The sequence below is a fragment of the Fusarium flagelliforme genome (assembly GCF_020744385.1).
Source record: "Fusarium flagelliforme strain FIESC 12 MPI-CAGE-AA-0113 chromosome Unknown B0J16scaffold_3, whole genome shotgun sequence".
Lineage (NCBI taxonomy): Eukaryota > Fungi > Ascomycota > Sordariomycetes > Hypocreales > Nectriaceae > Fusarium > Fusarium flagelliforme.
In genome coordinates this window covers 5,133,739-5,155,132 of record NW_025763505.1, presented here as the reverse complement: position 1 = coordinate 5,155,132, position 21,394 = coordinate 5,133,739, and the positions used below count along the sequence as shown (strand labels likewise).

At 48.5% G+C, this 21,394-nt stretch overlaps 8 protein-coding genes and 1 non-coding gene across 9 annotated transcripts; 1 reads left to right on the top strand and 8 right to left on the bottom strand.

The window, feature by feature from the left end:
- Positions 1-1,919: 1,919 nt before the first annotated feature.
- B0J16DRAFT_319241 (uncharacterized protein) lies at positions 1,920-2,426 on the bottom strand (the record flags this gene model as incomplete). Its single annotated transcript, XM_046125503.1, has 2 exons — positions 1,920-1,924; positions 2,015-2,426. The coding sequence occupies 2 exons, from the start codon at positions 2,424-2,426 to the stop codon at positions 1,920-1,922; spliced, it is 417 nt and encodes a 138-aa protein (XP_045985523.1).
- A 561-nt stretch (positions 2,427-2,987) lies between these two features.
- Positions 2,988-4,316, bottom strand: B0J16DRAFT_383476 (RTA1 like protein-domain-containing protein; the record flags this gene model as incomplete). The annotated part of the gene is made up of 3 exons (XM_046131338.1): positions 2,988-3,700; positions 3,746-3,881; positions 3,927-4,316. 3 exons carry the CDS (start codon positions 4,314-4,316, stop codon positions 2,988-2,990), a joined length of 1,239 nt encoding a protein of 412 aa, XP_045985522.1.
- Positions 4,317-4,515: 199 nt separating this feature from the next.
- B0J16DRAFT_117575 (uncharacterized protein) lies at positions 4,516-6,509 on the bottom strand. The gene is made up of 2 exons (XM_046121566.1): positions 6,159-6,509; positions 4,516-6,102 (listed from the first exon to the last, which is right to left on the bottom strand). Exons 1-2 carry the CDS (start codon positions 6,206-6,208, stop codon positions 4,617-4,619), a joined length of 1,536 nt encoding a protein of 511 aa, XP_045985521.1. The 5' UTR covers positions 6,209-6,509; the 3' UTR covers positions 4,516-4,616.
- A 302-nt stretch (positions 6,510-6,811) lies between these two features.
- On the bottom strand, positions 6,812-8,463 carry B0J16DRAFT_264504 (uncharacterized protein; the record flags this gene model as incomplete). The annotated part of the gene is made up of 2 exons (XM_046123363.1): positions 6,812-7,931; positions 7,979-8,463. 2 exons carry the CDS (start codon positions 8,461-8,463, stop codon positions 6,812-6,814), a joined length of 1,605 nt encoding a protein of 534 aa, XP_045985520.1.
- Positions 8,464-9,137: 674 nt separating this feature from the next.
- Positions 9,138-10,568, bottom strand: B0J16DRAFT_264823 (uncharacterized protein; the record flags this gene model as incomplete). Its single annotated transcript, XM_046123376.1, has 1 exon — positions 9,138-10,568. One exon carries the CDS (start codon positions 10,566-10,568, stop codon positions 9,138-9,140), a length of 1,431 nt encoding a protein of 476 aa, XP_045985519.1.
- A 1,258-nt stretch (positions 10,569-11,826) lies between these two features.
- B0J16DRAFT_t109 lies at positions 11,827-11,897 on the bottom strand. The gene has a single exon. It is a non-coding gene; the product is annotated as a tRNA-Gly (tRNA).
- A 1,333-nt stretch (positions 11,898-13,230) lies between these two features.
- Positions 13,231-14,980, top strand: B0J16DRAFT_117627 (uncharacterized protein). Its single transcript, XM_046121567.1, has 5 exons — positions 13,231-13,620; positions 13,678-13,714; positions 13,765-14,227; positions 14,274-14,404; positions 14,452-14,980. Exons 1-5 carry the CDS (start codon positions 13,462-13,464, stop codon positions 14,898-14,900), a joined length of 1,239 nt encoding a protein of 412 aa, XP_045985518.1. The 5' UTR covers positions 13,231-13,461; the 3' UTR covers positions 14,901-14,980.
- Positions 14,981-15,178: 198 nt separating this feature from the next.
- B0J16DRAFT_339938 (P-loop containing nucleoside triphosphate hydrolase protein) lies at positions 15,179-18,121 on the bottom strand. Its single transcript, XM_046127609.1, has one exon. The coding sequence runs from the start codon at positions 17,924-17,926 to the stop codon at positions 15,305-15,307; it is 2,622 nt and encodes an 873-aa protein (XP_045985517.1). The 5' UTR covers positions 17,927-18,121; the 3' UTR covers positions 15,179-15,304.
- Positions 18,122-18,539: 418 nt separating this feature from the next.
- Positions 18,540-19,498, bottom strand: B0J16DRAFT_339936 (uncharacterized protein). Its single transcript, XM_046127608.1, has one exon. The coding sequence runs from the start codon at positions 19,461-19,463 to the stop codon at positions 18,750-18,752; it is 714 nt and encodes a 237-aa protein (XP_045985516.1). The 5' UTR covers positions 19,464-19,498; the 3' UTR covers positions 18,540-18,749.
- Between the last annotated feature and the right edge of the window lie 1,896 nt (positions 19,499-21,394).

Genomic DNA, 21,394 nt, shown 5'->3' with positions numbered 1-21,394 from the left:
AGACGCATTCGTCTATTCCCCTGCTCCCTGTGAGAAGCTCGACCTCCAATCAAGACAGAACCGTTGACTCGATGTGCTTTCGACAAGTCATCCACCGAACCGAAGAAGCGCCTCCATGTGATTTCCCGCAGCTTAGACTGATACTGTACATTTTTTCGCCACTGGAGGTTGAATGAAACCTCTTTACACCGCTCTATAGTCCTTCGCAGCTGGCAATGCATGCTATTCCCTTACGTGGCCGTGAAGCAGATGAAGGCCCCTTGTAACAAACTCGCTAATCGCATTAACGAGATTAAGCTGCCACCTCTTTTCACACTCAATTTTGCAGCTAGTCTAGGTATATCACTAAGCTATCCTGTTGCCGCCGTGTCGCTATCATTGTCTTCTCACAATATGGTCTGACTTGAGTAGCGCACTATTCGTCTAGAACACTCAGAATGCAGCCCACCTGCATTGCGGGAACTTGCCAGTCGAGAGTTCAGTCTGGCATGATCTTGAAGAATTATTCTAATTAATTCACAAAATAACCTACCGCCATAATATTGATTGACTCCGGCATAATATGATCGACGTCCACACACGTGAGCGCCTCATGCTCACGTTACACAGATCTAGAAGCGCCAGATTGCCGGACCACGTCTTTACCTTTACCTTCTTTGATATTATGATCTGCAAACTACAGTCGTAATGTCGTCAATCAATCGAGAGGGGAATAGAGCAAGAGACTCAAGCAGGTACTATACCGCCAGAATGGGTCTCGTATAACTACCCCAGTCCTATTTTTCTCTGCCGCGGTAGTCGACAAGTAGAGACCGTTTTCTAGACCCCATTGGGCTCCGTTACATGCGTTAGGCACCGTTTGAGTGGGTTCGGATCCGATCTTATGATGCTCAACTCGGCAGTCGTGTTCTGACCTGGGAAGGTACAGCGCTAACAGGAGCTCTGCGGCTACCGAAAGGATTATATGGGATGGACGGGACGGGAGTAAAAGGTTGGATCCCGATATCTAACGGTGTCCTTCACATATTGTCTCCTGATATTGTGATCATGTATGCCAAGATCGGTGCGTAAATGCCAAGATGCTGGGCAAGGCTATACGGGCATCGTCTAGTGGAAAACGGCTCTCTACCCGCTGCCCAAGCTGGCATCCTTATGTAGAATCCTCTATTTCGGGTCAATGGAGTAAACAAAGACGTTGCTAGGGTAGCATCATGAGACGATGTTCTGTACTTGCTGTCTCATAAATGTGATAGTAGATGAGGCGTCCGCATAAACACCTCAGTATAAACGCTGTCGAAAGGCAGACAGGACATTTCCAAGTAAAAACAAAGACAGCGAGTGAGAGTGGGGAGTTATCCCGACCTGTACTGCGTTGGTGGTCATGAGAGATGGCCAAGATGATATCACAACTCACAATTGCTTCGTTCTAGAACCATGGGCGGCTGAAGATGCCCCGCGTCTCAGACATCCCCTGTTCATGATGGGATTACGTAGCTGCCCAGTTGGCATCGGATCCGATTTCCAGCTGCACGTAGCCCTTGGAGCCACGAATGTGCAGAAACGTTGTGGTAACGAACTTCTTGGCTGTTCTTGGAAACTCGGAGAGCCGCGCTTACTGCTCGAGACCAGCAGGAAAGCAAGACAGAAGGTTTAAGGCAACCACTTACTGTGGAGTATTTACTTACTATTGAGTCTTCTCGAAGCGATGAAACAATATACTTACATCAAGACATGCATAGAACGTACATAACATCTGCATGGCTAATAAGCTTCCCAACAATGACTGCCGGCATTCGCTTTAACGGTCCGAGATCCATGACCCATACATAGAACACGCGGGTAGATGTTTCAGCTCCCATGTTGCATGTTCCCATCGTGTGGTTGTCTTTATAACCGTACGCGAATGCGAAAGAGTCGATTCAGCCTAAGTAAACATCGTATTCTCAGCCTCATTCCATGCGTAATTGTACATCATGACCCAGTATCTCAGACGCACTCCATCACTTCGACTTACCCGACTCACCGGGCTCGACGCTCCCCTTATCCTTCTCCCCATGTCTCTCCCCGGCCCAAAACTTCTTATCAACCTTATCCCCAGGCGCTCTGTTTCCCCGATCATGCTTCTCATCAAAGTCCCGGTTGTGCTCCTCAACCTCACGCTTCTGCTCCTCCGTCAAAGTGTCCGTCTGGTTGCCAGGAATACTCTGGTTCGATACCTTGGGCTGGGGAGGTGCGTTCTCGGAGGATGCATCGAGAGGCTCACCTCCTCCTGTTCGACCCTTTGCGTCGCCTTCTGCGAGTCCGTCGATGAAGCTGCCGTTGCTGTCTTTGACTTCTTCTTTGAAGAGTGGGCGGGCTTGGGAGAAGGGACGAATGAGGCGCGGGGCCATGAGGGCTGTTGGGCGGAGGGGAGTAAGGAAGCGCATGGTGACTCAGTATGCTCGAATTGTTTGTTCTTTTGGGTACGATAGAAGAATTTGGCTTGTTTTGTGGTTTGTTGTTAACAAGTCAAGCTTGAAGCTAGAGCTACGAGCTCAAGTTAAGCTCCTCCTCACCACACAATCATGACGTCAAGAAAATGACATCACAACAGCACGCAATATACAAGCCGCTTTGAGCCGAGAGAGACAAAAAGCGATGATCTTTGATGGTTTCAAGACAAAGCAACAATTTATGACGGATCATGCGTACAAGTCGGATCGACGTCGCATTATGGTTAAATTCAAGAGCTCCACATGCCCCAGATTTTGGAGATCGACAAGCGAGTGAGGCTCTTGGACTTGAGTATTACCCTGAAGCTGTCCCGATACTCTTATGCAGGTTGCATCTACTCTGCGATTGTTGGGCAATGACATTGATTGAAACATTATTTTTGAGTCTATGGTCTAATATGTATGAAAGAGGTAATTGTTTCTAGAATATGCACCGAGAATCCAAGCACTTGAACAAAATGGCTGAAACGATTTCACCACCAGCCTTAACGTCCATCACAAACCCTCCCGATACCTTGACGGCTCCTGCAATTGAACCTCAACACGAGTCGGTTCATACCTCCGACCCATCTCAACCTCACTATCACTCCTATCATCAAGCAATTGCTTCCCCTTCCCTCCTCGGAACTTATCCTTGATAAACGAGAACAAACCAGGCATATCCGAAAGAGGACCCTGCATAATCCTCCCCGGATGAACAACATTAAAAGCCACCAAAGCCAAAAACATAGGCGCAGCTTCAAGGATGTAAAAGTAAACCTCGTGTGTAACAAGAGGATTGTCATGACCCATGCCGCCAGAGAATTCGATGAGGCGGTAAATAATTCGGATGGAGATCATGGCGAGGGAAAAGTAGAGCGCGCAGAGAAGTCTGCCCCAGTCGGAAGTGAGCATGGTCTTGATACCGGTTTCGCCTCGAATCTCGTGCATTTTTCGCTGAAAGCAAATGCAAAGTATGACAAAAACGACGATAAAGAACTCCTGCAGACCAATACCGCCCATGTAAATATGAATAGCCTCAAGCTGCTTATCAGGCGGCGATCCAGGACCAGCCATACTACCACCGATGAGCTGCACGATAAACGACACAATGTCAAGTCCGACAAAGATTGCGGCTAGAGTAACGGCTGGCATCCCGAGGAGTGTGTGGGTGGGGATGAAGTAGTGCACCATTCGGCCGAGTGTCATGTACGCATATGCATTAACCCCTGTTCTTGTTAGTACCTTGTCAGATGGAGGGTCTGTAGACTTACAAACGGGGGCGAGAAGGATGAAGATCTGGAACACGAGGAGAACGCCGATGCTTTGTTGATGTTTTGTGCTGATTGCTCTGAATGTGAAGGCTGTTGTTTCCCAGATTCCTGCCATGATGATAACCCAGCACCAGGCCTAACAAGTCAGTCCCAAATTCAACCCTGTCAGAAGAGAACATACCTTTTTGTATCTAGCAGCCTGCCAAACATGCATCCCCGTAACAACCGCAAAAAGTACAGCGAAAGCCGCAGCAGCGGAGAAACTAGGATAGTAATTCCAATTGGCATTGCACGTTCCAGGTGGAAGATATCCATTTTCATCAGGTTCATGAGTCTGGATACATGTCGGGATGACGATTTGGATAGTCTTTGCAGGTTGGGTAAAGTATTTCTCTGTTGTGCCTCCGATGGTGGCGATGTTTTTGGTGGTGGTGAACCAACCCTGTGGTGCTTCTGTCTGGCGTGGTGCAAGGGTGATTTGGTGGGGGTTTGTTTGGGTGGGTGCTGGAGAGGCGGTTGTGAAGGAGGCGCTGAGAAGGTAGAGGAGAAGGGCTCTGATATTGGAATGCATCTTGATTGTATTGGTGATGATAATTCTCTAATTCTATGGACATCTCTGATCTTATATCTATTCTACTTGACGTGACTCTCTTGCAATGCCTCATTAGGCCGAACGCCAAATGCGAGATGGTCTCGCCAATGCATGCGCATTCAATTGCGAGCCACCCAATCGCATGACACCATTCGAAACCAGCCCACCACTACGCCCACCACTACAGCCCAAGCTAAGCCCTACAGATTGTGCTAATTTAGGCGCAGCCACATTGCCTTAAATGGAAGAATTGTTATTAAAAGATCCTGCATATGCATTCTAAACTGATAAATAAGTGCCCTGTCCCATTGGACATCCTCGAGTGACCGTCTGTTGACAATACATCTTGTCACTCTGCCTCGTCAATAACTCCTTTCGCAACATACAGCCACCTTCTGGACTCTCCATTATAAATTCTATTGTTGTTCTTGATGATGTATCCCAAACCAACGCCTCTTTACTGTCCCCAAGACAAAATCCTTTTATCCTCTTTGATGAAGGCGGTAACGTCTGGTCGTTGGCATCGTGATCCCCTGACAGATCAATTCCATGCTCAACTTCCACGATACGTCTAGATAAACTGTATATCAGCGATGTATCCCATAAAGACTCTCTTTCGCTCGAGAGTCTACGCATGAGAGCCAACCCTTCTAACCGCAAGGGCAGGTATCGACACTTGTACACCATGACGTGAAGCATAGTATTGAACCCCGTTTCGAAGGTGAATCTTGCTGGTTTCTTTCGACGGGATTCAAGTATTTCTGCTGTTTTGCGCGCCCATGTCAATGTAGCCAGAAATTCGTCCTTGTTGTCGTCGAAACACATCTCGTCCTTTTTTAGACACTCTCTGACAAACATTCTAATCGAGTAATGTCGCGCCATGAGTGCCAAGGCCGCCGAGTCTTCGCGAACAGCGACCGGTCTTGTACATTGCAGTTTGTCGAATCCCTGTTTCCACGAGGCCAAGTCTTGTAGAACTGAAGCTTGAGCATCATACACCTCCTGTGGGGGATCCTCGAACGGCTTTTCGAGACGATACACACTTCCTGAACGAATGACTCGGACTCCTCTGAAGCAAAGGTCATCCATTGCATATTGTGCCTCATTCGTGCTAGAGAAGATAGGATAGTCGCCGTCTTTTTTCGTGCCTTTCTCCAGAGGACATCCAACGCTTTCGTCCATTAAAAATGTAGGAAAGACGCTTATTTGGTGATATGTGTTGGTAAGCCGAGAGTTGTGCCCTGCCGAATTGAGTAACTGCAAGCCATGCCGTGCATGGGTGATAGCCGCTGCACGATTGCCGCGCAGGAACTCAACGCATATGAACAGTATGCACACGAGCAAGACAGTGTCCACCGATGCTGGAGGTCCTTGAACAAGCAAATGAATAGCCTTGTTATAATGCATGATGGCAAATCTATCAGTCTCGGGCTTTGAATACTCAAAGTCTTCGAAAAGCTGACTGATAGCAAGCACAGCATGTCGCGCCGCAGGTTCAGCATGTGTCATCCGCGCTACAAAGTACGTCCAAAACGATCCATCAAACGGCCCGGATAGGGCTGGCGCCACAGCATGATGGAAGAAGCTCAAGCTACGTACTTCGCGTGCATCTGTGACAGGTATTAATCGAGGCTGCGGTGCCCTTAGAAGACGATCCCATGAGATAGATCCAGCAGGAGGAGGACTATAACCATCACAGACACGCCCCGACGTTGTGCATCGTTTGCACTTGGGCCAAGTTTCGTCGCATTTAATCTTTCGTGACCTGGGTTACCGATTAGTGACACGATAACCGAAAAAAGAAAAGAAACTCAAACTAACTTGCATGTCTTGCAGCCTGTTTTTACTCTTTGGGTTCCTTCTCGAGGCATGATTTGGTGGTTTAGGGGATAAGGATAAGGTTTTCCGAGGGTTTTGAGGGTATCGTTTTCCGAGTATCGATCGAGAGAGTTAAAGAGGATTCGGGTAGCGGGGGCACGAGGAGACTCTGGTCAGCCAAGGCCTTGTCGTCTAGTGGAGAGATTGTCAGGGATTGAATGCATTGTCGTGAATTCCAAGTCGCTTAGCTTTGCTTGAGTCAAAGCACATCCCAAGTATGATGCTTAAGAGTCAACATCAAAAATACCAGAGCAAATGTGCACTGACTCTCTAGAGTGAACTGCCTACGTTAATTTGTTACTCGCACCTTCTTAACAAATTCTTTGCCCAGAAATCCAGACTTTTAGGAACAGGAAAGAACAACCAAATGGGGACGTGGGGTTGCACTGCTAAATCCTTAGGTGGAACTTCAATAAGTTCCCCGGAGCTTGGCCTGTCAAAAACCGTGAACCGTAACTCCACATCCCCTTTCAAACCTTTCAAGTCTCCTAGCAAGGATGTTCACCTCGGCCAACTATACTAGTATTCAGCCTTATTATCGAATCGCTTGCCTCATTTGGTATGTGTGCCTTGCCATTTGTTACTAATGTTCCTGACTATTCACAGGCTAATGAACTATACATGTTTCCATGCCCCGACAAATACCCCTTCCTGTGATCCTCTACCGCTTCCTCGCCCGGTCTCGGGATTCGATCTTCTATCGCCCATGCGACTCTCTCCGCGCCGATTTGTGCTCCTCCAAGATTAGGCGCTGCAGGACCAAGACGTAGGGCTGCGAGTCTACCCATCATGAACAACGGGACCTCGTCATTCCACATGAGATCGTTGTTAATACAAGGGAACCCCCCTCTGCCCTCAATGGGATGCTTCTCCAGAATGGTCTGCAGATAAGGGAGAGACGAAAAGTCGGTTTGGATACCTGTTGCAAAGTACATGTAGTCCATGGCTGGCATCTCAACAGGTGGATTCGTCTGAACTGTCCACGTTCCGGTTTCCGCATCGAATGATGCATCGACGAGGTTTGTTTCGGTGAAGAGCTCGAGTTTCTTTGTAGCAAGATGCTTCTTGAGACGCTTATGGAACACGGGAGTAATACTTCCTCCCCCTCTAGCCTCCTTGATCATTTCGATGCGCTCATCATCGGAATCGGCATAGTAAAACTGTGCTTGCTTCGCATTCTTGAACTTGCCCATCCACTCGAGCGAGACGTCGAAGTGCTTGATACGAAGCGGTCCACGCATGACGTGCCAGACTTTTGTTACGCCCTTGCGGATGGCCAGGTCTGTCAATTGCGCAGATGTAAGTCCGCCACCTACGACGAGAATATTGGTCTGTCGACGCGCAGCAATTCTTTGCTTGACGAGCGGATCGGGGAATTCTGTGATGTGCATGCTGTGACATGTCTGGGGGAGCTCAGTGTCTGGCATTGAGGGAATGTGTGGGATCTTGGCCACGTTGGCAGGACCGACGGCCAACACGACAGTACGAGCGTACCGACGGACTTTGTTGGATGTTACAGTGAAGAGTTTCTCGCCGTCGAGGGAGACTCCTTTGACTTCACTGTAGTCGAGATGCTCCAGAGCTTCTTTGCGGATGATGTCTGGACCAAGTCTGTACCGAGCAGCCACCTTTTCGCAATGATCGCAGAAGAGCGCTGTAGAGGGGTTGTAATAGTCGTTGCGCTCTCTTACGTTGATATCAACGCGAGCTTCTTGTCTGGGTCAGGTCAGTATTGGTAGGATGCTTCGTAGCAGGTAACTCACCTTCGTCCACAAGCCTTTTGAGTACTCTTCTTCCTCCCATGCTTGCTGACCTCCTTGCCCACACAGTTTCGAATCTCTATAAGTTCATTCTCCCTTTCATTCGCATACGCATGAGCAAGAAGCGCATCACGATCAAGTGGATCAACGTGCCAAAGCATAGGACTTCTGAGATGTGAGATGTCGTACATCTTGAAAAGTCTGTTCCAGCGACCCATCCAGGTATCACTGTCAGCGTCCAGCACAAGCATCTTGTACTGCGGTCTCTGGGCTTGTGTTTTGGGAGCTGTGATCTTGCCACTTCGGACATGCTTCAAAGGCATCTTGTTGCCGTACTTTGAGATCCAGTGGAAGCGACGATGTTCTTCGTCTGTGAAGAGTGCAGCCGGTGTGTGTTCGTGAAGACGGGCTGAGATTGCGAGACCGCATGGGCCTGCGCCGATGATGAGAACATCATAGATCTCTTCTTCTGTTTTGATTGAGTCCATGGTGATGATACTTGACATGGAGATCAGTGAGCAGAGATTAGAGAGAGACCGGAAGACGCCGGGTTATAAAGCATGCCCCAAGCCCCTCTCATGAACCCATTTTCCCACGAGAACCCTTTTGGCCATTTGAGATCATTCTGTCATTACAACTTCAATTGAGCTATGTCGTTGGTGACTAGCCAATACCCTGATGGACATCTCATCATGAGGACATCAAGGTGCTGGTGTCAGGTCCACTCTCATCATGAGACCCCTAGACAAAATACATCTACTGATAAGATACTCATGGTAAATGAACAGATCGAGAAACTAGACGCTTACGACGCTTGAACACCAAGAATGTTTGCCCAGACTACTTGGCATTGAGGTAATCTTGGCAGGTAGAACTCGAGATAAGGACAATTGACGATGGGAACAATTATATAGAGCAATATACTCGAATTGAAGCAAATTTAGTAATTCAGAACTGTCTATCATACTCGCTATACTTGAAACAATTTATTTACAGCTGAATGAATTTTACGTGGGTCTACAACGCTGAAGCCATTCAGACAACCCACTTGGCAGTCCAGCCACCTATGAACCTATGATCAACCTATGAGCAACCTATGACATAACCAACCAAGACCAAAGATCAGCAGGCTTTTTATATCATACACTCTCCCCCATCACCTCTAGTGATTCCACTCTGAATCTGTTGCATGTCCCAACGGTCCCAAAACTGCATAATCCGTTGTGACAAACGCTCGATCCACCTCACCCAAACCTTCAGCACAGTACTGCAATGTCTCAGCAATATCGTGCGATCTATTCAACGGAGTCTTTTCATCGAGTAGAACATCAAATTCGACCCAGACACCATCGCCTGCGTGGTATGCGGTTACGTTCTTGAAGCCCGTTACGACAGGCGCGAAGCGATATGCGAGATAGATGAGTTTCTTGAGGGTGTGGTCATCGGCTGCTTCACCAGAGAGGCGTACAACATTTTCGAAACAGGTATGACCCCAGTCGTAAATGATGAAGAGGGACAAAAGACCGGCGCCTACGGGATCCAACCACCAGACATTGGCGCGGTATCCGATGAAGGGGAACAGCAGTGATAGAGTGTTGAAGATGACATCGGTTTTGCAGTCCTGCACAAGCGCTTGCACTTGACTGGATTTGATAGGTCGACATCCAAGGCCAATAGCCCCCTTGAGGATAATCGTCGCCAGCAACGAAGCGATAGCAGTCCAACTGAGAATCTCGGCTTCAGCATGTGGAGGCATCAGACGCGATACAGATTCTTGGAGGATCTGAAGGAAGGAAATGACCATGATGATGGAGAATACCAGGATACCCAATGGTTCGAGACGTCGTTTACCGACGGGGAATCGACGCTGCATCGCTTGCAGCCTCCAAAGGACCAGTCGACTCGTTGACCATACAATGAGTGTGCAGAGGAGGTCGAGCGCCGAGTCGACGAGCGATGCGACAAGTGAGAGAGACCCTGTGGTGAAGACCGCAAAGGTTTTACCAGCCAGAAGAAGAATATTGGCCATCACGTTAATGTTGATGGCCCAATTCGCTCTCCTGGCCGCCTTTTTCCTCTTCTCCTTTTCTTCGTCCGGCAACAATTCTCCAATGTTACCCTCCACACGCTGAATTCCACCACAGCGCTCTTGATCACCGTCGTGGTCGGGGTCGGGGTTCATCGACTCGAGAACGTCGTCGGCGATGGCCATAACAACAGCATCCACCTCCAACCAATCATTCAATCGTTCGTTTTGTTGCTCATAGAAATGGCGGAGCTTCTTGTTCTTCATCTTTTTGAGTTCCTCGTCCGACTTTCGATACTTTTCCAACCCCGATCGATCGATACCGTGCATGAGGGCGCGTTTAATCTCGCCACGACGAGCATCTTCAAGAGCTGTACGAGCAGCATCCTGAAACTTCATAATCCGAGGTTTCGGTCGCGAATCTTTGTTTCCTATGCCGTAATCATAGTATCGGCCGTTTTCGAGATCGCGAGGACCATCTTCGTATTGAGGGCGTGCATCTTCACCGATGTGAGAGCCACGATGCCGAGCACCTTGGTCAGCATTCCACTGTCGTCTACCAACCATCGTAACGAAGAATAAGAGATATGAGAATGATGGAAAAGAATATTGGCCTGAACAAGAGGTGTAAGCTCTTGTTTATTCCCGTCTTTCAACCCTGTAACCAAAATGACGTAGGTGACGTAAATCCGGGGTCGACAGCGCAGATGCAACACGCGACAGGTTCAGGAACGGGCAGATCTCCACTGAATCGGAGAAAATATCAAGGAAATAGTGGCATTTCCTACTATTTTTATTTCCTATGTCTTGTTTTCTTTTTCCTGCGTGGATTTGAACACGTACGCTGCTCGTGCCGAAACCCGAATCTCGTCGTCATGGGTCAGCCTGTTATGACATGAAGCTCAAGCGCGATGCACGGAGAAGGGCCGGAAGTTAATTCGTTTATTAATCGCGATGGTTCTTGCATGATTTAAACCAATCTTGGAGTAGAAAGGTGCTTTTGTAAGGAACGAGTCTTGGCCTGGTCATTGTCGCGTCGCAAGTTTAGGTGTAGAAGGAAGGTACCAGTGACACGTGAGTGCTCGGGGATCGGGTGAGTGACTGCCGCATCATCAATTCCGTAGTACGATACTTCAAAATAGTTTCGATGCTTACACTTTGCATCTTCGCTCTTTTTATGCTGCTCTCAGTGAATACTATACTCGAATGAATCATGGAAGACGCGTCTTGATCTGTTACTGTGAATCGCGCTCATGCTACCCTACACCACTGCAAGATCAATCTGCGGTGCTCATTCATGCGCCCAACAGTCACTCGGCATCACTCTTTTTGCTTTCAACACCCAGAACTGCTTTCTACTGCAGCCTCAAATGATAAGAAGCCGAATGGTCACATAAGAAGCCTTGCAATCGTATCAGGCGGCGATTCAAGTCTGCGGCACGTCCCGCCTCTGATTCTGAGTGGTGAGCAACTGTTCACTGCCGCCTCACAGACTTATATTGACCAATGCTTGCAGCAATTGATACAGACTCCTTATTGACGAGCCAAGTGTACCATCCTTTCACCCGAACAAATTATCACAGTCGAGATACCCAAGAGCAGAAGACATCTGTGCAACCTCGCCAACCTTGAATTGCTGCCCAAGACCCTCGAACTGCCGAGCCCCTTAGCTGCAGACGTTGGCCAAAGCTAGAATTGATCTGCACGCCGCTGTCTCGAAGAAGACGGCAATTCGCCAACCCCTTCAACCACCACGCTCTGCCGACCGTCCCTGAATCGCCAACACCACGAGCAAAAAAGGAAGATGGCCCAAAGGCCGTTGTACTGCGTAATCTGGGAATCGAACCCAGGGCTCCCCGATGGCAACGGAGAATTTTACCACTAAACCAATTACGCGGTTGTTTGATGGAGATTCACGATCTCAGAAGCGTTCAAGAATACTGTGGTGGAGTGATCGATTGGCCCGCAAGTGGACCTATCTGCGGGACCTGGACGGGACATTTCAACGCTGTGGACCCTGATCGTGAACGCTGAGCATCGGGTATCAGTCGCCAGGATCAATGTGACGAAACAATTTGGTTACATTATGCAAGTTTGGACCAAGTGTAAGACGTTTATCTCACTTCTCCCAAGTTAGAGGATACCCTCTGATACCCGCTTGACCGACCTGCCGAAATCAACATCCATGAGAAACTCAGGAGAATTCTCGGTCCCGGCCGAGTCAGAACCCTTGAATATATGGTAACGTCGTATCAGCCTTGAAAATCATTACGAACAGAAGCAAGGCAAGGGTTATGGCAGCGGCAGGCAACGCCTTCGAATGTGCCATCCGCGGGAACACAGACCAAAAAGAATGACTCCAGCCAACAAACGAAATGGCTTGTCCAATGTGGAAGCATGGAAGCGTGCCGATCGCCATACCTTGCCCTCTCAGACCGTTGTTCTCTAGTGAACCTTATTTACAGGACCCTGTTCGAATCTTTAGCAGCTGAACGGTTAGTATGATGACAACGGCAGATCCCTTCCAGAAATAACTATCTAACAGGCTTGGTTGTTTCACTACGATATTGCGCTCAGGTCACAGGCAGGCCACTCGTTTGTACATGACTCGAATTCACAGGCAGCCCTGTTTAGACTTTGTGGCGTAGCACTTTATCGTTAGCGCCGGTATTGACGATATTGACATTACTCGACCGCTACTGTGTACGTAATGTTGTTGGACGACACTAACTTACGAACTCTTTACCCTTTTGTCTCTAGATGCATGCCAAGTTTCATGGATTGTCACTGCAATGTCGATACTTTGATTGAATCGTATTCATGTCGATGGCATATGATTTCACGGCATATGGATTTCTATCAACCAGACGTTCAGTCTAGAGTAATACGAGTTCATGTCAACAAAGACTTCCCAACAGATCATTTATCACATGGAAATCTCATCAACAATAACAACCATTTGCCGGGGATATGTTATCCAGCACGACACACGAAATGATGTGCGCAAGGCCTTTGTCATGCATCCAATGAAAGTCTAGCTCCGTCATCCTGGTACCTGGCACTCATTCTATATCCAGGGTTCCCCAGACGCGGACTCTTGGATCTTCATCTGAAGACAACATCGTCTGGCATTAGTGCGCCTTGTTATCACTCGGCTTGATTCAGTGCGACGGCAGTTCTTCTTCTGACCCCTGTCTCCTTGTTTCTTTACGAAAATCATCGCAGATCTTCCCTTGATCGATATTACACTCTAGTCCCTTCTGCCTTATGGGAAATGCATATAGATATGGGGTCCCTCCCGAGTGGGCCTCTTGTCACTTCTCGTTACTACATGCTGGATGACATGTGAAGACGGAAATACTGAGTATTATATCTTTCAGTACGAAGCATCTTGGTTTCCCTGTCACAGTGGTATCAAACTTCTTTCTTTCCTTTATACTATCATCAACTTTGATTTACAATGACGGCCGAAAAGACCTTTTCACCTGACGCTGGTGTCATGAGCGCTATGCTCATCACCTTTACTGTCGCTACCATTCTTGTCATATGCCGTTTGGTGTCTCGAAAAATCACCCATGTAGCCTTATGGTGGGATGACTATTTCTGTATAGTGTCATGGGTGAGTCTACTGTCACTTTGTTACTCGCTTCCATGGATCTTACTGACTGATCTTTAGCTCGCCGCTGCTCTATACTTTAGTTTTGCCATCTACTGTAAGTCTGCTCTCATATACAAGAATATCAATATGCTAACTACTACACAGGGGCTGTTGTCATGGGCTTGGGACATGTAAAGGCAGATGTTCCCGAACCACCCGAAAAAGTTGAAGAGTACGCTCGTTTTGGTCTTTTCATGGCCGAATTCCTTTACGCCATGTCACTCGGCTTCTCCAAACTTGCCATTCTTGGTTTCTACTGGCGCCTATTCGGTAGTGTTGCCAAAATTCGAATCGGAATCTATATTCTTCAAGCCAGCACCGTCATCTGGCTTACTATTCGAACCTTTATGACCATCTTTCATTGCGTTCCCGTCGAAGCATACTGGAACCACAACATTAAGGACGCTGTATGCGAAGTCGACCCTGCCAAGTTTATGTTTGGTACGACTTTGGTTCATTTGATGCTCGAAGTTGCTGTGTTGTCTCTTCCTGTATTCCAGGTTAAGTCGCTCAAGTTGAGAAGGGGCCAGAAGATTGCTGTTGTTGCTATGTTTATGTTTGGTATCTTGTGAGTTACCCTGCCCTGGTTGCTGTCTTGTTGCTGACATTTGTAGCGTCTGTATCGCTTCAATCATTGTCCTCTACGAAGCTTTCACTCTGGACCCCACCACAACTGAGATGGCAAGGGACATCAGAGGAGTCATCATCTGGGCAGGTACTGAATCTTACCTGGCCATCATCTCTTGTAAGTATCACTGTCAACATATCGTTATCCCATCTAACATCTTTCAGCATGCCTTCCTATCATAAGACCCATCTTCCGCAAGATGCTGTCCGGCACAACCCTCGCCTCCAAATCCAATTCATCCGGTCCCAATCCCATCAGTGGCTTGACAAGCAGCAAGGGCATTAAACTTACAAACATCACCCGCACAAAAGAGATTGACGACAACAGTTCGCAGCGAGAACTAGCCGATATTGAAGATGGATCATCTGGCGATCCCGACTTTCACTCTTATCCTCAAAACAATACCACCATCACCGCTATGGATGACAGACCCGGCAGCAATCCAAGCAATGCCAACCCATATGCCATTCAGGTCAAGAATGAGACCAGAGTTTATTATGAGTCTAATTGGAAGCAGGAGAGGGAGGGACATCGAGCTGATGTTGAGGCTGGTGATGCATCTTTGCGTACGGGTGCCCATTTTACTGTTACGTCTGATGGGTCACGCTATTAACGGGTATATCGGTATTTCAACTTTTCTTGATCATAGATTCTTTAATGTCAATTATTCAACTTCATTGTTATCGGTCTGTGATGTACCTATCGGAGTCGTGAAGCTTCATGTGTAGCTTGAGGGGGACCTTGGCGTCAATTACCTCGAGCGTGGCCTGCAGCTTGGATCTGTCGGCACGGGCGCACGTCAATGGTAGCAGTCACAATTCGATGCAAAGAAATATTGACACATGGCCCACACACAAAATAAAAGAGACAGTCACATCGGTAATGGCAATGCTGAAAGATCATGCTTGGTATTCTATCTAAACAATAACCTCCAAACCCAGTCATCGCTCATCACAAAGGATATCACAATACGTTCCAACGCCATTTACTCTAACCCATGTACCTAATATCTATCTCTTAATTTCCCATTCGCATGGCGTTCACAAGTCTATGTCGTGCACCCTCTCGACGATCACTTCGTCCAGGGCTCTCATTGTAAGACTCTTGACGACCGTAACCCTCATCTCCTAGGCCGACCTTTGAGGGACGGGGAGGTGGGGGAGGAGGAGCATGTCCAGGTTGGGCCTGTTGAGCCTGCTGATGGTACACTGGCTCCCAATCACGGTTAGGCTCTTGTCGGTAGCCGTTCTGGTAGGAGTCTTGAGTTGGGACGGGAGGTCGGCTAGCTCGTTCCTCTCGTTCTTGTCGCTCATCACGGCTGTCGCGGTTTCTACGAGTTGACTCGTGAGAGGTGCGAGGCTGGGGAGTGGCTTGTGTCTGGAGTAGTCCACCTTGGGATGCACCGTTCTGGGATGCATTGTTCTGGGGAATGCTCTGAGGCGCGCCAACCTGACGACGTGTCACTTGAGGAACTTGTTCTTCATCATCTGTTGGGACATCGTCATCTGGATCATCCTCGTATGCTCGCAACTCGCTTCGCATAGCGAGACTGGCACAAATAGCCTTGGCCTCCTCGATGGCCTTCTTCTGAGTTTGAAGAGTCTTGCGACGTTCGCGGGTCTCCTTGTTCTCAGCAGCAATAGCCTCAATGGTGGTATCTTGCATGCGGAGAATCTCAATAGGATTGAATAGACGGAGCATACCGAGAAGAAGGTGTCGCTCAACGACTTGAGTGATGACGTTGCGGGTAAAGATGCGTGCGGTAAGATCGTAGTAGATAAGCATCTTCTCCAAAACCTCCTCGGCTTCAGTATAGGTACCGCCATTCTCGGTAGCCTCGGCGCGCCACTTGCGAAGGCGCTCCTCGTACTCGGGGTCGAAGGGCTGAATTTCGAGTTCCATGTCGTCAGTAAGGCGACCAAGTTCGGTGTCGGCACTCTCGTATAGCTCCTTCATTCGAAGTTCGAGGAAGTGCATGCGAAGAGGATCACGCATGCGCATAGGCCAGACGTGGTCGATAACATCCGCAAGAAACTCATTGCAGATGACACCAACATTGTCCTTGTACTCTTGAGCAAGAACAGGCCAGTTTCGGGAGTAGTCTTGGAACAAGATGTAAGGTGCTCGAGGGTTGGAGTCGAGGGGAAGTTCGTTACCCCGGATTTGCCGGAGAAGAGGTTCAACTTCGTACTCGGCAAAGTCCTTTTTGCTGCGATCGCCAATAGCGGGAGGAAGAGGCGTGCTGTTTTGAACGCCGTTTGCAGCATCACCGTTGGCACCGGCAGGAGGAGGGTTCTGGAAGGTCACCTTACGACCATGCTGTCGGAACCGCTTTGCGAAACGTTCACTCTCGTCGCGGATACGAGCACGAAGCTTTTGCGATGGCGTACCCTTAGGGCTCGACTGTCTAGCAAAGAATCGCTCACCAAATGGATTCTTGTAGTTACCATTGACAGCAGGGGTGACAAGGTTGTTGGATGCTGTAAAGAGTTCACCCATCTGGAAACGCATCTCCTCTGGAGTATCTTTGCCAACGCCCATAGCCTTGAGTTGAGTCTCGCAGCCTTCCAGGGCTTGTTGGATCTGGCGACGTAGGGTCTTGACATGCTTGCCAATGTGTCGCTGAAGTTGAGTGCTCAGCTTGGCGCGGAGAGCAGCAATACCCCACATCTCAGGAGGAAGAGTTGCCCATTTTCCACGGGAAAAGAACTCGGCTTCTCGGTTGGCGCGATCTTCGGGAGTCTGCCATTGCTCGCCAGGGCCGGGGTTGAGGAGGACAAACCAGCCAAGCTTGCAGCTGTTCTCTTGATCCTTGTTGGTAACAAGCTCAATAAACTTATCCTCAAGACCGATACGCTCAGTCATGTCGGGCTTTGTGAGGACACCAATGGTGCGTGATCCCTTGGGATCAAAGTGTCGGGCCTTCTTGAGGATAGGAGCTTGAACGTAATCATTGTTGCCACCAATGACAGCAAGAATAATGGTTCGAGAACTCTTCATGTATCGGTCGGAAAGGGCTTCGATGGTTTGGATGTCGTTCTCGGATTGATCACGGTTGGCGACACGAACAAGACCAGGCAAATCGACCAGAGTCAATAGTGGCATATCGGGACCGCTCTTCTCAACAACGAGAATGTCGCGAGCGGCAAAGCGACCGGGGATACTTCGTGGAGCGATCAATTCTGTTGCATCTCGCATCATCGCATCGAACGGTGTGTCGCCAGTGACGTCGCCGCCATATTGAAGTAGACGGGCTTGGTCACTTTGAGATCTGTTCTTGTCGGGAATGATGGAAACCTTTAGTCTTGTTTCCTTTGCTCGTCGCATGCGAATCTCTGTCGCAAATCGTGTACAGGCGCCGGCCTCGCGAGGGAAGGGTGTGCCGGTGAGAGCTTCGAGGACTGAACTCTTTCCAGCGGACTGGTCGCCAACGACGACAATCTGAGGAAGTTTGACATCGTCGAGCTGTGCGAATTGAAGCTTGTCGATGAGATCTAAAAGACTGCGTTGCTCGGTAGCAAGGCCCTGGTCTCCCAGGGAAGAATCGAGTGAAGGGCGCATGTTTTGCCTAGCAGAAAAATGAGAGTCAGCGGCTTGCTGGGCGTCTTGGTCTGGAGGTATGACGAACAGAGAGCCCATTCTCTCGCAGGCAAAATATTAACAGTAGTCGCAGTCGCAGCAGTAGCAGTGAGTGTGGTGTCGTATTTGTATGTGTTTGATACAAGTTTAAACAAGAAATGGGACAGAAAAGAGGGAATGGTTTCAGCCAGGGCATTCGTCATGGGTCATTTTATAAATGATGACGCTCGGGCTTTGATTCGTTCTTTCTTGGCTGCCTCTGTTACGGTTTGCGCGGCTGCCAAGCGTTCTTGGGCTTAGAGGCGACACAGGTGATGCCCAGCCTTCTAGCGTCATGCCTGTCAGCTGCGCCACACTCAACAGAAGCTCGGGGAAGTAAATGAACTGTGGCAAATAAATGTGGCTGTGTGAGTTCATCCTGATGCGACGCCACAGCAGTATGTTGAGAATTAAGCGCAAAGATTTACGGGGTTTTCATGTTTGCAGTTTTTTACATTGACACTGAATTGTTGCCTTCTAGTTTTTTCACTGCCTGGGTATCTAGAAAAATTGCTGCCTTGGCCACCTATTTGGTGCTGTTGTGGCTGACAAGCTAGAATGACGTAGCCCCACTACGTACGTACTGGACGCGTCTTACACACCACATCGACGTCTTATCAACCTCAAAAAAATTTGTGTCACTATCATGAAGAGGCTCAAAGTGGGTTGATGATTCTCAATTTCAATTTCTAAACAGTCTAAGGACTGATCTAAAATGTCCTAAACCCATCAAATCATTTCGTCTCTTAGCTTTCCCTCGCCTAAACTCGGTTCCCAGCGGGGGCGGCGGGCGGAGACAGGTGGTAGTCTGAGGATCTGTGATGTGTGATGCATCCGATGGCATCTACTTAGGGATCTTCTTGAACAAAGGCTCAGTGAATCCTGGCCCTACCCTAAGTTTCTTTTGCTCCTCTTCTGTCAGCAGCCTGACCATGTTACTGTCCTCATACCCTTTGTACAACGAAGCATCCTCGTTGATTTCAATCCCGAGAAATGTGATAGCGGGATTCTTGGGCAACTTATACCATATCGAGAATGTGGTCGTAAGCACTACCAAGGTAAGCTTAGACGCGGAAGGGTACTTAGGGTACACACAGTCTATTCGAATATGCTGTAATGAGACGTCGCTTCTAATTTGACTCACTGCATTCATTTCACCCGGGCCTGGTTCTTGGACGTAAATCGACAAGACGACGTTGGCTGGCTGAAACATCGTGCCTGAAATTGGTGCTGCCGCCCAGTACCTATTGGTATCAGGCGACATAGGGTACAGGATCAGAGCGGGGGAAGGGCAATCATGCTGTAGAAAGACTGGCATAGTGGCCAACTTGGGAGTTTCATCCTTCAACCCAAAATGGTTGGTGGCCAACCTGTTGAACAATGTTGGGGTATCGAGGATTTGTCCGCGGTCGTGAGCGTGCTGTAGCCGATGTACCAACTGACTGCTGAATCCTGATTCACCACGTCCGCATTGCTGTTTGAAATTGCAAGCAGCGATCAAATCTTTGCCGCCTTGACATATGTCACCTCTAGCATCGTAGCAGCAATCGAGAAGCATGAGAACCTTCGCTGGAGACACGTCAAGGATATTTCTTTTCAGTTTGAGGAACTCGATCGAATCCTGTTCTGAAATAATGGGATGTTTGCCTTTGCCGTCGTTCGTGTTCATATCTTCGTTTTGGTTAGGTGCAGAATCTGCGTGTATCGATGTGTTTTCTTCACACGTACCGAAGGTTCTGCCACTCGAGAAACTCGCATAGCCGTCGTTGTTGTCAACATCGTCACCTCGACTAGGCCTGATGTGAAATTGACTTGGGTTACCAGTAGTGACGTCTGGTTGATAACCTCCCCACACCCATGTGGACACGGAATATACATCCCACAGTTCTTCCGGCTATTATTAGCCTTAACTGTCTCTTTCACAATATGCTTCTTAAGTAAGCATGCAGGCTTGCCACAAAGGTGACTAGCTTGAGTTTCCCCTGGAGATACTGTTTCCCCCTTTGACTATAGTAGGACTTCTTGAATTGTTGCAAAGTTATTTGCTCCGTTATGCGAAAGTTGAATGTAGCCATCTTTCTTTGTAGGCTTTTTAGTAGAAAGAATACAATATCCATCTACAATAGTTTCCTTCTGCAGTTCATTCTTAATAACTGCATATGCTAGGGCAGGATTATTGCTTAAAGCATGTCGTACAGGTTCTCTCCTGGCGCCCTAAATTAGTTAGCTTAAATTAAGTATTAAACTAAAGATCTAAGTAAAAGAACTTACCATATCTTCAACTCCCCCAAAAAGCTTATCAGCAGCCTCATTACGACTATATTCACTATCGGATGGAGTAATAAGTTCTTAAAACACTACCGCCGATGTAATGCAGTATTGCCCAAGCAGTCGTCCCCCATTCCTTGTACAAGTTCACGGAGCGCTTCTGCCAGTGCTTCTGCCGGTTGGTTGTCTTTGCCTTTCGGAGTTTGGAAGGTCACGGCCTCGTAGCCGTGAAGTCTTGAGAAGGCATCTCGCACTCGTTCATTCGTAATCTCATGAAGAGGCACTTGATATCTTCGGCTGTCAAGAGGACATCGTAGTAGCTGAGGTACGGTTTCTCGGGAACTAGCTATTGTTCAGGGCGTCAGCGTGTACACTACTTGGAAGTCGCATTCCATGAAAAGTCGATCAACACACAGCTCAACGCTGGCGCATCAACGGGCATCCGCGTATAGAGAATGCGGGGTTGCTCGTACCAAATCGCCAAAGTGGCGGGCCATCTGTCAGTTGAGAGCCTCGGATATCCTCTGGCCAGCCCACCCCTCAAGATCGGTCTCTACGCATCCCTCGATGAGGGTATGCCGACCAGGGATTTTTTCCGAGACCGGTAGCAAATAGAGCGCTTGGCATTTCGTGGGAGGATACGTATGTTGAGCCTCAGACGCCCAGCTGTCAAATGTGGATTTCAGGGAAGCGCAGTATACTGTTGGTGGTGGGAGACCTGCCAACAGGCTTTTAGTAGGTTCGCCTTCGAGACATACGTGCTATAAAGAAAACATACCGATAGGTAAAGGTCTAACCAGAAGCCCATCCTGACTTCCAGGCCCACTCTCGTCCTGTGTATTCACAAGTCGAGATACGAGAAACCAGGATCAAAAACCACCTAACGATTTTCATTGAAGACTCCGAAATGTAGCACCAGACGCAGCAGGTAAGGCGGACAGTGTAGAGCCAGGTGATGGTTAAGATAAAGGAGATGACGGGCAAGGCAATGTCACGAGGTAGGAGCTCCAGAACATGTTTGACTGATTCCATAGTCTTGAGATAGTACAAGTTGGGATGTTTTGTTGAAACCGACCAAGAGGTTTCCAGCTTTCGATAGTCTCCGCTCGAGTTCGTGTGCGAGTGACTGTGACAATTTCTTCCCCATCACTCACGCTGTCCGCGGATGTCTCAGAGATAATCGCGCCATCGGTGTCTTCATCATCCTGGACTTCTTTGATG